The 15614-nt window shown below is 39.9% G+C and overlaps 1 protein-coding gene across 1 annotated transcript in view; it reads left to right on the top strand.

The window, feature by feature from the left end:
- KCNH8 (potassium voltage-gated channel subfamily H member 8) overlaps positions 1 to 15614 on the top strand; it is a 311959-nt gene that overhangs the window by 219510 nt on the left and 76835 nt on the right. The window contains exon 8 of the mRNA XM_006120171.4: positions 3137 to 3334. Within this exon, the coding sequence (XP_006120233.2) occupies positions 3137 to 3334 (198 nt within the window). The remainder of the gene's footprint in view (positions 1 to 3136; positions 3335 to 15614) is intronic.

Genomic DNA, 15614 nt, shown 5'->3' with positions numbered 1-15614 from the left:
CCTTGATGAAGGGGAACAGCCAGCAATGTTCCCATATGTACAGGGGGAGGCTTCAGGCCCCCCCCCCCCCCATCTCTCTAAAGGGTGCCTGGAAGAAGGGACAGAGGTTTTGGCTTGGGTCAGTCCTGCACGGGGGAGCATGCCCCCAACCAGCCCCTTTCACCTTCTGGATGATTCTCTTTTCTGTATGGTTTTCTGAGAGCAGTCCCATAAAGGCACATCCCATTTTCCTGGCACAACCAAACCCTGACCTTGCTTTAAGTTATGATAAGAGAAAGCTGCATATTGAATTTGTTGGTCCTAGCTCTCCCCTTTTAGGAGGAGTTCTTGAACAGACAGACAAACTCTTTAAATGCATAGTAGATATAAACTTAGTGCATCTATATCTCCTTGGTGCACTTAGTAAGGAACTGATGTCCTAGTATTCTATGATTCTGTGAAGTTAATGGCTGCAGAGGCTACAGGATCAGCTCCTCATTATGGTACAAAAGTTTATTATAATGAATGTGATTTTCTTAGATTCTGTTCTATCAATTTCATTAAGTAATTTATATTGATAAAGCCCGCTATCTAGCACACACACATTTTAGTTTTGCTTTTGAAGATCAGAGTAATTTAGGAACATCCAGCTGAGTCCTTTACAGTCTGGAAAAATGCCAGAGATGTCATTTTGATGGTGATGTGCTTTCTCAGTTTCTTTTTTTATTTCCTGGGCTAACCATAGATTCCCTGGCAGGCAGGATGGTGGAGTTCAGAGGTGTTTGATGTGCTCTGACTTTTTGGATTCTGGAAGGAACATTTGGAGGTATCTGGGAAAGGCTAAATAGCAGTACAACTTCTTTAATCGGACAAACCTGGGAAATAGGGTATGCCAGATTAAGGAATTTTTGAGACTATAGAGGGTGCTGAGTCTGGGGTCTGGAAGGAAGGGAGGATGTATGAGGAGGATGGGGATCAGGCACTTACATGGCACCCTGCTCCTGGGCTCCGTGTCCCCCACTGCTTCCAGGCACTGCCCCCTGCCCCTGTGGGCAGGGGCAGATGACCATTTTGCGGGGCCCAGGGCAGCACAATTTCACGGGGCCCCCCTTTGCCACGGCACATGCGTGGTGGCACCATGACACATGCGCGGGGCTTTTTGAAGCACGGGGCCCGGGGCGGCCACCCTGCTTGCCCTGCCCTGTATCCGCCCCTGACTGTGGGAGTGGCAAGGGAAAAGCCTCCAGAGCAAGGACTTATCCACACTATAAAACCCAACTTACATCAACCCAACTTATGTCCCCACACGGCCACTCTAGTTATTACATTGCTTGTGCATGTGCATACCACACTTCTTGTGCCAGCAGTGCATCTCACCAGGGTTGCTGGTATCAGTGTAGAATGCAGTGCACTGTGGGTAGGAATCCTAATGTGCAGCTTATCACCATCCAGCACAGGATGTTTGGAAAAAATTTGCAGCACCTTATGGGGATGAAATCAGTCTTGTAGGAGTGACTGGGATCCCAGAGTTAACTTCCCATAATGCAACATGTTACATCCCATAATTTCATCTGCATCTCATGGTACTTTGCAAAATTGTCTTTTCAAAATCCCTGCAAACCCCTATGTCTCTCCTTGCCATCCGCCATCTGTGACAGAATCACAAAGACTGCACAACTCTGCACTGTTGTCATGAGCATTACAAGCACATGGCAATTCCTTGGTGATTACATTGCTCTGGCACATGGAAACAATTCTAGGTTGCTGGTGGCACACTCAGAGCAGCTGAAGATGGTGGAGCATCAGTTCTGGGCCCAAGAAACAAGAACCAACTAGTGGGATTGCATTGTCATGCAGATTTGGTAGTTGGAGAACTTTCCCACTACAAGGGCTCATTCCTGGATCTGTATGCAGAGGTCCCCCCAGACTTCCAGCAGAGGGACACCAAAATGAGACCTTTAATGACAGTGGAGAAGTGTGTGGTGATTGCTCTATGGAACTTTTCAATGCCAGATTGCTAATGATCAGTCAGAAATCACTGTGAAGTTGGGAAATCCAACACAGGAACTATTGTCATTGCAAGCAGGGCTCAAGTCACAAAATACCAGCCACAATACACTATCACAATTGTTAGACTTGATATTTAGAGTTTATTGCCTATTTTGTAATTTTTCTACCTACAGGGACTTTCTCCAGATCACAGATTTACTGATCTGTATGAAGTGCATGGAAAGGATAGATGTTTGTCTTTCAAACTGTCAGTATATGTATAAATAACATAATTATAAAAGCATCATCCAGGGTATATAATACAGCCCAGAAAAGGAAATTACACACAGATCTTTTGAAAGTAAAATTGGCACACCAGGCAAATTATACTGCCCTCATTGTACAGAACATCCAGGAAGTTTTCCCACCTACAAAAGCAATTCCTCCAAAGGGCAGAACTTGGTATTATGAATAGTCTTTTATCTCTACTCTTTGCCTAATGTGTTACTAATCTGCCATTTATTCTGATTTTTTTATGGTTAAGCAATGTTTGCTTATTTGTCCCTCAGTTTGGCGAAATGAAAGTAAACATTAGATAAACAATTTAGAAAACAGATTCACTCAGCATCTTTTTAAAACCTTTAATTCTGGTTTATAAGTCTTGTCTGGCTTTCTGAATATTTTCTTCTCTAAAGAAGAAATATATATATAGAGAGAGAGAGACAGAGAGAGAGAGATCCAGAATCTTTATGATAATAATTATCAAGTAATGCTTTGACTCTCAGAAGCTCAAAAAGCTTTCTAAACAGGAATTAATGTAAAGAATGAAATGGAAGTAATATTCATGCTACAATATTATTAGATTACTATTTTACTTTCTCTGCTAAATTGGATTCTTTGAGTTGCCCAATACAGTTATTGAATGCATCACATAAACACTTGATTTCAATAAAGAAGTCAATTTTTTACCACATGCATTCATGCATAAGAGCAAATCATGTATGGACATAATTCTCTAAACACCGTATGAATGTTTTCAGTTTTGGAGCTTTAATCTTCATTTTATTCTTGGAATCATGTGTAGAATCTTAAAAAGTATGACATTTATCTTGCAGAATCTGTGGTTTTAATTATGCTATTCCTTATTGGATTTCTTTTTTCTTTTCAGGTTGGCTTCATGAGTTGGGGAAACGTATAGAGTCTCCTTACTATGGCAATAATACATTAGGAGGCCCAACAATCAGAAGTGCCTATATAGCTGCCCTGTATTTCACTCTCAGCAGCCTCACCAGTGTTGGGTTTGGAAATGTTTCAGCCAATACTGATGCAGAAAAGATTTTCTCCATTTGTACAATGCTGATTGGGGGTAAGTAAAATTGTTTTGCAAAAAGTAGAATTTGAAAAGGGGGAAAAAAGGCAATTTCAAACTATATTTTGAATTGAAGTAAAATAAAACACTAATTATAAAATGCAATTTCCTTGATTAAATATGAAATTTGTGAGCTATGATGTGGTACATTTATAACAAATTCAAAGAATCTGAAATTATTTTGTGGTTACAGTAATCAATAAACAACTTTCTGCAGATCTCAATTTTTAATTGCAAGGGCAACAGTATTATGGTATAAAGTATACCTGATCACTGTTGTAAAGTAGTATCAAAGGGGGAAGAGTTTTTTGTTATGTTTGGTCTGTTTATTGTTACCTGCTTTTGATTTATGTTGATAAAGGTTTATTACTGTTGAAAAAATATCTGCTCATTGCAGCTGCTTTACTTGCGCTTAATCAACCCACTGCCTCACTGAAAGATACCAAACTGGTTTCACCTTCAATATGTGGTATAGCTGGATCAGGATAAGTGACTGTAATAGAAAAAAGTTGAGAGAGAGAGAGAGAGCTCTGCAGCTTTTTGCATGTTTGATTTCCTCTCCTCTCAAAAAATGTTGGCATTAAAACATAATACAGATTTCATACAAATCAAAGACAATGCCCAGCAGATGTAATGATCAGCAAAGTGACTCACTATTAGACCATTGTGCACCAAGTTATTTTTCTAGCTACTTAATTGTCCCAGATTTAATGGTAAGTATTTTCATCAATGAAGTTTTTACAAGGCCTAGTCAATGCAGCCTTGTAAATTTCCCTCGCAGTGTCAATTTGACAACTTGACACCACAGACCATGGTACATGCTGAATACCACTGTAAATTAAGCATTCAGCAACAATGTATAAAATATAAAAAGCCTGATGAATTATCAGCTCTTTTTCCCTGTCCTGGCAATAAGCAGCTGTAATTATAATGAGCCAGAAAGGGGACAGTGTCTTTTTAATTCCAAAAATTTCATGAATGTTAGCACAATAATTAATTGTATTGATAAGACACAATTTCAGTGCTGAATAATACTGAAAAGTTTTCATTTCAAATATCAGTTCACATGCTGGGGGATGTTGTTTTGCTTGCTTGCTATGTCTTTGTTATAAAGTCTTCAACGTAAATCAACAATCAAGTTTGACATTTTTCATACTATTTAAGAGAAAAATTAACATTCCTATGACTTAATCATGAGTTTGGGGGAAAGTGATTTTTCACAGCAGTAACAGCAAAGGGTCAGCGCTAAACAGTTGTTAGCTCTCAGAACACTACAAAGAGTTAATAATTAATTGGTATGAAATGTGAATCATGTGTTTAACTTTGAAGGAAGTTTCCACACATGTGAGTAGTGTGTCCAGTGGGGTAGGAGGAATAGTGAAGAAACTCAGTGGGATTGTCAGATTCTATCAGGACTGTAATGCAGATGTAAGAGGAGAAAACACAACTAAAAGACAAGTTGAGTCAATGCTATACTGGAAGAAGAAGGACTGAACTTCCATCATGGAAGGAGTTGTGTAGCAGCATATGTCAAGAATAGGAACAAGAGATGATTTAGAGCACTTTTGACTGAAGGTTTGTGCAAATTTAAGTATGTGGGACATTATTTAGGGGACTCAGCAGAGAAGGCAAAGAGAGATAGCTGTCAAGGGGCAGTGGGAGGTAACAAATATATTGGACAAAGGAGCCTGTATTCACCTCAGTGAATTTGTTGGGGACAAGAATATTCATCTACGTTGTTTTAGGGCTTAAGGTATTTTTGTCTGACAGATAGTTCTTAGTGTGCCTTTGGTATATAATTTTCCCAGATTTTATATTTTACTATTCATGAAATGACTAAAATCTCAAAAATTAATACTTCAGTTTGCACAATATTTGCCCTGGTGAAGCATTAATTAATAAATCTTTGGGCTTCATATGGAGTGGATAGCATAGGATGAAGGAATAATGTTCTTTTGGTATCACTGAAGTGTAGATCAGCTGGAAGAGTATATATCCGTGTTTGCTAAAGCATGAATATATTACATACAGTAATTAGGAAAAGAATAATTTAGACTTTATTAACAAAGGTCTGTAGGCTGGCAGATTAAGGAAGGGGGTACATTTGCCACAGAAAGAAATTGTAAATTTTGCCTGTAAGCACTTTTCAAGTGCAACTTTAAGAACTGGGACGAAACAACATTTATTAATTCCATCAGATACATCCTTAACTTAGTTTTATGAATTTTTTGATGCTTATAAATATTAAATAATATATGTTATTCAAAGGTAACCATTACTTTCTAAATATTGATTTTAATTTATTTTTATTGGACTGTGAAGTGGTATTCCTGTTTTATTATATCTGTTTGCTAATTTTGATGTACCAATTTTGTATGAATTTATCAGTTCTGATGTAAGACACATAAATAATCATTGGCAGGGAGCCGACAGTCTAGCTGGACCCTTGGACAAAGTGTGGGGGCTGGCTCTGCATTCCCAGAAGGAATGGGGCTGGGAGCAGCCAGCCCTCAGTCTGGTGTCTTTCTCCCTAGCCCTCAGCGTCATCCCATGCAGCTATTTAAAGGGCCTGGGGCAGCACCAGCTTGATCATAGGATAGACAAAAGCTTCTTACTGCATGCAATGGATGGTCCCAGGGCTTAAGGTGAATATAACAGGATTGTGCACAGATAAAAATTTTAAGTGGGTAAGATTTTTAGACTTTTATAGATCCATATTCCTGGTTTTGGCAGATGAACTGGCTTTCAGCAGCTGAGTCCAGATATATTACAGATTGCATTGTGATAGTAATGTCATTTTTAAAGCAATAATTAGGGATTCAGAGGAGTAACAAACAGATTTAACCCTGGTGTAATGAAGATTTGATTTGTAACTGGTCTAGAGGCTACTCAGTTGAATCTTTTGCCACGAAGATAAATTATCTTCATTTGTTCTGTCCTGGCATGTAAGTGGCACTTAGCCATGTCTTATGGTGGGAAACTGCCCAGTCCCGAAATTGCATGACTTCCCAACATCAGTAATGTGATCCTAACCTTAAAAAAAGGGAGAGAGAAAGACTCTGGAACCATAAATATTGATTAGAATCATCACCACCTTTTGTGATGCCAGGACTCTAAAAGCTGATTGTGAACCTCACTCTTCTCCAGATATGTAGACATCTTGTAGAAACCAAGTGCATACATGTCTTCAATAGAGTAGCCACAATTACTAGCCATTTTTGGCAACTGTGGCCTTAACCTCTCTGCCTCAGTACACTATCTGTAAAATTGGGTTATACCATCTCTTCATCCCATAGTGGCAGTGTGAAGGAAAATGTATTAATGGTTGAAAAGCCTTCCAGTACTATAGTGATAGTCCATTATTAATCACATAGAAAAGTCCATTAGAAATCAAGTAATTCTCAATTCAATTCAGAGAAGTGTTTGAATAGTATGCCGCAAACAAGGCCTGTAGCCACACACTGAATGATGATGATAAAATATTTAAAGAACTACCCCCTCAGAGAACATCATAGCCACTGGAGATGACCAGTATGGGAGTGGGAAGGCTGAAAGACATTGCCCCCCCCCACACTTTTTAAATGAAGGAGCATATACCCCATATACTACCCCATGCCGCCCTTTTGAAAGCATGGATGTAATAAAGGGGACAATGCCCGCAGGCTTCTGACCAGAGAAGGGTGCATAATGATGGAGCCCCTGCTCAGCTGGCAACATGGAGGGTCAACTGAGCATATTAGAGTGAGTGGGATTGCAACCTGGTGCACCAGGTTGCAACACCACTGAAATTTGGACCATTTTTGTTGCTTGCCCTCTCCCACTTTTCCAGTGCCCATGGTGAACATTGTCCATCCTATGCACTGAATGAGGGTCCTGCAGGGTCTCGTGAAAATAAATAGTATGTGATCATGTAATTAAAGATGAGTAGAAGGCATACACTCATGAGACCATATGCATGGACAGCCTGAGTCTGGCATTTCCTAACTGTTGGCTGCTTGACTTTGCAATGATAATGTTCTTTTACAATAAGGTTTTTGTTTGTTTTGTTTTGTTTTGATGTACCATACACATAGGACATGTTCTCCCACTGCTCAGTGTCTCTTTCCATTTCATTATACTCATCCCATTTCACTGATTTGCTTGTATTGCCTTAATTTCATCTCATCTCCTATCACCTCTGAAACATTGCAGATTGTTATTAGGAAATCTCACCAATTAGGTACTGTGCTTTGTTCAATTCTCTAATCTCCTTTTCTAACAAAAGAGCTGTTGGTGCCTTCATTGCACTCATCTTGTTTATAACAGTTTTCAAAACTTTTAAACTATAGAGATACTTTGTCTGTCTCTAGCTTCTGAACATCATTAACCAACAGGATTCATCCATTTTCTCACCTTCCGTTTCTCTTTCTCTTTATCCACTGAATCTGTTTAAATTGCCACATAAGGTCAGTACCATGTTTGTCTCATTTATAAACCAACATCTTCAATACTCTGGGGATCCTTTCTTCAAGCTATGAAGACAGATGTAACTTAAGAGCAATAATTAGACTCTTAAATAGTTTTTTCGATAAACCATTTATAAATAGGTACATTAGGTACTCCTGCCATAGATGCTATCTAGCACTAACTATTTCCATTGACAACAGACAAGCACACTGCACACCAAAATACAGACAGCTTGTGTCGTGGGCACTCCTTCAATTTTGCCTTAGGTGTTTTTATTCCCAAGCCTCTCCCTAATTGCAAGTCAAATGCTCTGTGTCAGACCTGTTTGGCTAATTGGGCCTATAAATTTTCCAGAATTGTGGGTGCAACTGTAAAAAGTGAATGAAAGTTTACAAAAGGTCACAATAACCAATAATGAATACTGACAGTGAAAGGTACAAAAGAGACTCAGACTGAACTAGTCCATGTAAAGGCTATATTTAACTGGAAGGCAAACTTGGTTACTGGACTATATGCTTGTTTTTTGTGTGCTTCTCATACGAGCACCTACTGCCCACATATACTGTGCTGACATTGATAGAACACTGTGTACACACGTATACCAGTGCCCATACTGACAATACTGTTATGTGACAACAATACTTCCATTTTAGGGATGATATCCCAAGATTCTGTGCAGACAGGGAGACTCCTAGTAATTACTCTGCTATCTATTGTTGGTGTTGTCCCCTGCCTTCACAAGTTTGCTGATACCAATTCCTGATTGCATCTTCCTTCATTATTACATGGCTCTGCTCTTGATCATGGGAAAAATGCTCATGAAATAGAATGGGCAAGATACTGGATGGAATTTGGGCAGAATCTTGATACATTGACGACAGCTGATCTTCAATGTCAACAGGATTCACTCCACTCCCATGGTACAATATGTGGTGAATGCCTTTATTACCACAGATGCCCCTGAGTGGACCATCAGTTCTGGTGCAGGAGAACCAGTCCAGTGTGGTGAGATCACATTGTTTTAGAAACATGGGAGGACCAGCAGGGACTTGAGAACTTTCCGATGAAGAAACAGACACCCATGGAGCTATGTGAGGAGCTTCCACCAACCCTTCAGTGCCAGAATGTTTGGTTCAGGGAAACCATACCAATGTAGAAGTGGGTATTGCCCTGTGGAAGTTGGCAATATGAAAAAGCAATAGGTCTGCTACAAATCACTTTGGGGTTGAAAAGGCCATTGCTGGGGTTATGGTTTAGCAGGTTTGTGAGGCAATTAACACTGTGATCTACCTATGGATGGTTGCCAGAAGAAGAGCTCCAGAAATAGCTGGCTTTGAAAGGATGGGGTTTCCAAACTCTGCACGGGCCATTGGCACTATCCATAGTCCAAACTTTTCCTTCCAAAAGGATCTAGTAACTATATGAACCCAAAAGATTACTCTTCATTTGTTCTTCAAAGTTGAGTGGGCAACAGAGGCAGGCATATTCATGAATACAGATGTGGGGAACACTGGAAAGGTTCATGAGGCCAGGCTGCTGTAGAGTTTGGAAATTGTACTTGAAGAAGAAAGAAGGGACTTTATTGCCAAGAAACTATATGACTCTCTGTGATATGTCTGTGCTGTGATACTGGCAGACCAGATGCAGCTCATGTCAAGGGCTCAGGTCTCATTGAACACTTACAAGTGCATGGCTAGAAAACGGTCTTGCTTGCTTGCGTGTTAGCATTATCAAAATAAATATTAGATGTTAAACTGATCAGAATTTGTTTAGTGTTTTATAAAATGCTTGTGGGTATTGTTCTTGTGTATCTATCCTGAATATTGTAAAGATATATCAAGCATTTGTATTGTAAGCCTCTGTGACTATGTGACTCATCAAACAGGGATAAGCCTTCTATAGTGCAAATGATGGTCTCTGACAAGAAGTTATTAAATCCTGTTCATTAAATGCAAATGAACTATTATGTGAGATCAAAGATCAAAGACTATTAAGTGCATTCCCTCCCTCAGTCCCAAGTGAAAAAGGGAGCTGCATGGAAACTGTTGCTATCAGCTTGATTTCTGAGGGGAAAAGGTATAAAAATTCCTCATAAGAAATAATATTCTCTTTTTTGCTTTTTCAGTTCTCACAGAGCCAGAAAAACTAGACTAAAGCAGAAATCCCCAGGGTCAGTCGAGGTCTCCCCTAAAAGACATTTTGAATAGGCAGATTACTACATCACTGTAATTTTTAGAAATCATAGCAGCAACACATTTGCCTGCTTTAAATAACTCTTTGGTTTCTTGTCCATAGTTAATACATCTTTAAATAGATTATTACAGAATTGGCTAGAAGTATTGGGTGGGGGGGTTGTTTGGGGTTTTTTGAGGGTATGTGTGTAAAATCTAGGGTACTGATTGACCTGGAGTAATTGACTGGTCTCTTAGGACTGGAAACAACCTGAATATTTTGTGGAGGGTTTTATGCATAAGTGAACATTTTTCACAAAGTCAGGCTTGGCTGGGTGGCAAAGTAGACTGGAGAGCTGAAGGGAATGTCTGCAACTCCAATGGTTAGACTGTAACAGTGATTTAGGAGTTGACATTTGTTTCTGGGTAGGGGAAATCTAATTATAAAACTTACTACCAGCCTGGGATGTCTGCCCTGGTTTTGAAAGTCTGCCCTGAGGTAGGCAGTCACAGCCATTAGCTGCTGCAGACCGTGTGACATGTGGCAGCTGTTACATTGGGGAGACACTGCATACCTCCTACTAATTTGGCTCCTGAAACTATACCATGACATCAATGCTCTTGGAAAAAGGAAATTCAGTTACAAATGCAATAGCTGAAGAGTGATCATGGAGAAAGCTACTGGAGAGAGGCTGTTCTAGGTTTGATTTTAACAAATAGAGAGAAACTGGCTGAGAATTTGTAAGTAGAAGGCAGTTTGGGTGAAAGTGGTCATGAAATCATGGCGTTCATAATTCTGAAGAATGGTGGAAGGGAGAACAACAAAATAAAGACACTGGATTTCAAGAAGGCAGACTTTAGCAAACTCAGAGAGCTGGTAAGTAAGGCCCCAGGGAAAACAAGAGTAAGAGGGAAAACAATTGAAGACTATTGGCAGTTTTTCAAAGGGACATTACTAAGGCCAGAAAAACACACTATTACATTGAATAGAAAAGATAGGAATCATGGTAAGAGACCCCTCTGGCTTAACTGGAGATCTTAAATGATCTACAAATCAGAAAGGAATCCTATAAAAAGTGGAAGCCAAGTCAAAGCATAGATGAAGAATATAAACAAGATGGGGACCAGATGGCATTCACTTAAGAGTCCTGAAAGAACTCAAATGGGAAATTGCGGAACTATTAACCATGGTTTGTAACTTATCCTTTAAATGAGTTTCCATACCTAAGGACTGGAAGATTTCTAACCAATATTTAAAAAGGGCTCTGGAAGTAATCCTGGCAATTACAGACCGGTAAGTCTAATGTTAGTACTGGGCAAATTAGTTGAAACTATAGTAAAAAAAAAAAATTGTCAGACACACAGATGAACATAATGGCTACGTCTACACTGGCCCCTTTTCCGAAAGGGGCATGCTAATTTTCAACTTCGGAATAGGGAAATCCACGGGGGATTTAAATATCCCCCGCGGGATTTAAATAAAGATGTCCGCCGCTTTTTTCTGGCTTGGGGAAAAGCCGGAAAAAAGCGTCTAGACTGGCCCGATCCTCCAGAATAAAGCCCTATTCCGGAGGATCTCTTATTCCTACAGTGAAAGCTTTGTTATCTGGCACTCTGTTAACCAGAAAACTTCGTTAACCGGCACTGCCCTGTGGAAGAAAACAAGACTTCACTCTGAGTTTGTAAGCAACAAGTAGCCAGAGGCAGTTTATTCGAGCAATATTGCAAGGGAAGCCTGATTCGGACAGGGGACACTCTCCCCCCTTCAGGCAGATCTTTGAATACAAACAGTTATGAAGCAGCTTATATACTATGCAACAATGGCAAGACAATTATCTCTTAGTTCCTCCCAGATGCTACCTTATCTTCAAGGTTCTCATTGGAGTCAGCATTCCGTCCTCATCTCCACATGGAGGCAAGAGGCGAAGGCAGCATCTTATTACAGCTCTCACGTTGTCAAGAGTCAGGATTAGCCTGACTCTTGCTCTCTTGCTAACAAGACTAAGATGGCTGCACATAAATCCCTCTTTTTCCATTTTCCTGCCTCCACACTCCCCCTTTTGTGTTTTTAGCACAACTAACTTTTTAAACCTCTATTTGTATTAGGCATTGTATTTCTGTTTTTAAATCAATGGGATTGGTCTCATAGATTTTGGTTGGTTGTAACGGCAATGCATGATTAATATGAACATAAAAGCTATTTCTATTATTACATCTATTACACCAACAATAAAATATGCCTAAAATAAGCAAAAGCAATAAAATCATTAGTATCTCAATATAATTCTATGATGGGGCTGTTTCATAATCATAGTAACATAACACAATATATTATAATTAGTATACAAGAGAGATATTCTATAGGCTGTATAAAAAGCATGCTTCTCAATTTGAGTACCTGCCCCAGTTTAACAGTCGGTGTGGGGCATTATGATGTGGCTTCTGAAAGGCAGCAATAGTTGATATAAACAATGCCGTGTCGATATTGATACTGTGTTGACCTAACTATACCAACATTGACTCTCTGCCTCTCATGGAGATGAAGTAATTAAGTCAGTGAGTTACCTTGATAGGAGCAATGTTTTAGCATAGGCACCCTCCTAGTGAAATGGTGTCCTTCTCAGGAGTGGAATGTCATTCCAGTCCTTCCTTTGGAAGAGACCTAAAAATCTCCCCAGATATTATAACTTGCTGTAGGAGGCCACAGCTTTGAATACCTTACAGGATTCCAATAATGTGTTTGTTAGACTGTCTATGTTTCTCAGACAACTTTTGCAGCCCATGAGAATATAGCAGAAGCTACTAATGGCAAGATACATGTACTAATGTTTTTTAGAACAATAAAATGTTCATAGTGTCTTAAGAAGAGGTAGGTGGCAGTTCATTCCAGGGCCATGTTACCAGTTTGAAATTTCTTTTTTAAAGGCTGGCCAAGATTTGGAGAACATAGCAGTTTTCAAGGTAAGAGAAGGGAAAAGAGAGGTAAACTCGTGTGGAGGAAATTTAACAGTTGATGCCAGAGAAATGATTCTGCTAATGGTTTCTCCCTATACATTTCTGAATAGAGGGGCTTAGTTAACTACAAACTCAACCAAACAGATTTATACTGCCATTGAATTTCATCCTCCAATTGGAGTTTTAGCTACACCAGAAATATGTTGAAATATGATTTAAAAAGTGGGAGGTAATTGAACTGAAAATGGATTATATTCTCAGCTAGCATACAGAATTTCTGTGCTAAAAGGAAATGTGAACTACAAACACTGCCCATCGCACCCAGCCCTGCAACTTCTCCTTCCCCTACCAGCATCATCAGAAAATCCTGCCCTCGTGATTGCCTAGCAACATGGACATGAACACTGAAAAAAAACATAGACATGAAGGGACACCTCATTATATTTGTACAACCATCACCAGATCCTTCTCCCACCCTCATTTCCCTGATTTGTGCAACAGAGACTCGGTGTTGGGAGAGGCTAGACATCATGGACAGAGATGATGAAAATCTTCCAAAAAAGAAAAGACTGCTGTGATTACTTTTTCCTCAGACTACTGAAGTGTTCCTGTCCTAACTCTTCATCTACCACCAATCCCCTGTTCTCTGCTTCCCTTAGGGTATGTCTACACTGCATTCCTCTTTTGAGAGAGGAATGCAAATGCATCTGAGCGAAACTGCAAATGAAGTGTGGATTTGAATTTCCCATGCTTCATTTGCAAAATTGCGTCTGGGCACTATTTTGAAATTCCCCGTTTAAGAAAAAAGAAACATTGCCTAGATGCAGTTATTTCGAAAGAAAACCCTTCTTTCGAAATTACCCTTAAACCTAATTTTATAAGGAATAAGAGTAATTTCAAAAGAAGGGTTTTCTTTCAAAATAACCGCATCTAGACAGTGTTTCTTTTTTCAAAATAGGGTATTTCAAAATAGTGCCCTGACGTGATAATGCAAATGATGTGCGGGAAAATCAAATCCATGCTTCATTTGTAATTTTGCTCAGCTGCATTTGAATTCCTCTCTTGAAAGAGGAATGCAACATAGACATACCCTTAGAAACAGGAGCTAAGGTGGAGTATAGGGAGGTGATAGAAACACTGAAACTGTTACCTTCCAATGGACAAAAGACATCTGTTACTAACTTCAGACAAACAGCTATACATTTTTTGCAACTCTCACCACATTCCCAACCTGGACCTTTCTAAACCATCCCCTCCCTTCTCCTGGTCTGCATCCTTGGGACTATCAGTGCCTGAGTGCCACCTAAGATATGTATGGAAAATATGGGCACAGTGAGGTTTCATTAATAATCTGTTTTTTAAGGACCTAGTGGTTCTTTGGAAATAAATAAAACTAGTTATTTGTAACTTTTCCATGCTTTGGGACCATGTAAGTGTTGAAGAAGAATGAGGACTAGGCTTACAAACAGGAATTAAGCACCAGAGCAAGAGGGGATATTGGTGGGAAGGATGGGAGCCCAATGTAACTTTCTAGCCCTTGGTTCTGGTTCCTGAAGCAGCTGGAGGCTCTCCTCAGAATCATTGGGGGGAGGGGTGGGCAGAGAGAACCTTCCACATTCTGCTATCCGGGCAGAGGTGCAAAATCACATACTCCTGAGCCTCTGGATCTTTTAGAGCATCCTCTGCATTTTGTTCCCTCCTCATCCCAGCCCTTCTTGGCATCTCATTGAATGATGAGGCTGATGGGGTTGAGGAAGGGGTCTTGAGCCACTGAGGCTTTATTCTAGAAATCCTTGACAGCAGATGGGCCAGTTTGTCATACGAGGACAATGTACAACAAGTCCATCTGGAGCAACTGCTGGAGTCTTTTGCCTTCTTCTACAGGAGCCTCAAGTACTTGATGGATTCCCAGCATTAGGACAACCTGCTCAGTGCCCACCAACTTCAGCCTCCTTAAAATTTCCTGATACAGGTGTATATTGCTGCTGCTCCACACAGTCATGGAGGATGGTGCAATCTGACCACACAGTGGTCAGCACACAGGTGTGATTGGCATGGAAGGCTGCTTCTGTCAGAGTGGAATCCCTATTCACCTGTGTAGCCTGATGCTGCTACAATTTTCCAGGTCTCAGGTGGCTGATAAGACCATGTCCCATGAATGTGTTTTTCCAGTGGCGAGGTAATGAGCAAGAGGGTCAACACCAGAGAAAGAAGCTGTATTTTCTCTTTGCCATTATTTTCTCTCCCCTTTTGTGTGGAGTTGTCTTGTTTTGTTTTTTAAGAAACAGGATCAGACTTTAACAGCAGCAGTAATAACAGCTCCAGTCCATCTCAGTTAACTTCTTTTCCAAAAATGACCATTATTACCACATTTAATACCATCTAAGAGACTGTCTAACAAGGGTTTTTCCCCTTCTAAAGGCTCACCAGATCAAGGGAAAAGGAAGAAGGACTGTGATTACAATGAAAGCCTTGCTTTAAATGTCAAATTCTTTGTTTGCTCTTCTTTTTGCTATCTTTAAGAAAAGGTTAAAAGGATGGCTAATGGTGCGTTTGCCATGGCACAAGAAGGCTGAGGGTTCTGTAAACCTAACTTTGTTTAAAACCATTTAATGCTGGTCAGTAACTGAGTTATGTTAACATCATTGTTGAACATCATTTTATTCCTTCCAGTACAATACGCCTTACTGACAAATAGTCTCAGT

The sequence above is a fragment of the Pelodiscus sinensis genome, chromosome 2 (genome assembly GCF_049634645.1).
Source record: "Pelodiscus sinensis isolate JC-2024 chromosome 2, ASM4963464v1, whole genome shotgun sequence".
NCBI classification, from domain to species: Eukaryota; Metazoa; Chordata; order Testudines; family Trionychidae; genus Pelodiscus; species Pelodiscus sinensis.
The sequence above is the reverse complement of the archived record's forward strand: the minus strand, read 5'-3'. Positions and strand labels throughout refer to the sequence as shown.